The following is a 1408-nucleotide window of genomic DNA, read 5'->3' on the forward strand; positions in this document are numbered from 1 at the left end:
TACGTAACTCAACAGATAAAGTAATAAATCTAAAAGCTAAAGGCAAAAAAGATCTTTCCGGTCGTGTGTCAGCTGCATGGCTTGGCATTTATGAAGCCTTACTCGCCCAAACCAATACAAAACGCAATGTTAATAGAGAAAGAAGGAGAGGAGAGGCAGCCGGTCACTTGTCAGCGGCGCCGGTTGTTCATGTGACCCGTTTGGTCTCCGTCCAACAAGGTCCGTTTTCTTTGACGGAGCAGACGACGTTCGCATCACGCCGGCTCTGCATCTCGTGGCCAAAATACTATAGCTTTATTCTATACATTGACGAATTGATACAGTATTCGAATGAATCAGAGAATAAAAAACATTATTATAGAACATTTCCCTTAGTTTTTAGATGGAGATTAAATATACTTGGGGGGTAGATTCGTGAAAGCGCTTCGGGAGCGGGCGAGCAGGAGCCGGGGTCGGTCCGCTCGCCGCCTCCATCTTAGTCGCTGAGAGAGGATCGAACAACATGGCTCTCGTCTCCGCACGTCTTGCCTCTTCTTTGGCTCGCCACCTTCCCAGGGCGACTCCCCAGGTATCTCAAAGGAGGCTTTATTTGTTGTACTAATGGTTAAGCGAGGAATAAGTGAAGAACAGTTGGGAAATGTGGAAGAAGGAAGGGTAATGTACGGGTGGGTGCCCTGCCGGTGTCTTCGGCGGATCAGCTGATCGACTTGGATTCTCGTTATGGCCACTTTTCTCTCCAATCTCTCTTCCTCGCTGGTGACATCATCGCATGGCGTGTGTATGTGGTAGGCGTAATGGGTTAGCAGTGTTTTCGAAGTTGTTTTGCAAGCGAAAGAGGAGAAAAAAGCGAATGTATATAGCGCGAGCCGGTTGTGTTGTGGTCGGCCATTGCCAGCGACAAAATCTGGCCAAGTTTTAGAATCGAAATTTAATCTTTCAGTTAACTAAGCTCTAGCGCGAAGTAGTAATAAAGAGCCTCACTGTTAGTCTACTGTACCATTCTACTTTTAGAGGGAGATCATAATCACCTTAAATATATCTAAATTCTGCCGGTCAAATGATAGGCCTATGTTTTGTAAGATTACGGGTTTAGTTCATGGTGTGAGAAAGGGTTTTGTAAGTAATACATAATACGCCCCTTTTGATGGATTTTGTTGAGAGCAGTCTTGTGTGAGAGTGTTGTAGTATTTGAAAGATGTAAAGTGAAGTGTATTGTAGTAGGACAGAGGTCAACAGAAGTACCTGCTTCTAGTCCCATATATCTTTGTTTTTTAACAGGTTAACTGTAGTGTGCTGATTATTCCGTGAAACCATACAAAATGATGCAGTAACCCCAGCGTTTTCATGTGTAGTTAAAGGTTGACAAACTTAAACCTGAGTTCCAATAGTTTTAGATCATTTTTAGTTT

The 1408-nt window shown here is 43.8% G+C and overlaps 1 protein-coding gene across 1 annotated transcript in view; it reads left to right on the forward strand.

Annotated features, from left to right (window-relative positions):
* Nucleotides 1-369: 369 nt before the first annotated feature.
* The window catches only part of LOC119594660 (ATP synthase subunit alpha, mitochondrial-like), a 7353-nt gene continuing 6314 nt past the window's right edge, over nt 370-1408 (forward strand). Inside the window, exon 1 of the mRNA XM_037943710.1 lies at nt 370-568. Coding sequence (XP_037799638.1) covers nt 503-568 — 66 coding nt within the window. The 5' untranslated portion in view covers nt 370-502. The remainder of the gene's footprint in view (nt 569-1408) is intronic.

Source organism: Penaeus monodon, chromosome 34 (assembly GCF_015228065.2).
Source record: "Penaeus monodon isolate SGIC_2016 chromosome 34, NSTDA_Pmon_1, whole genome shotgun sequence".
Classification (NCBI taxonomy): domain Eukaryota; kingdom Metazoa; phylum Arthropoda; class Malacostraca; order Decapoda; family Penaeidae; genus Penaeus; species Penaeus monodon.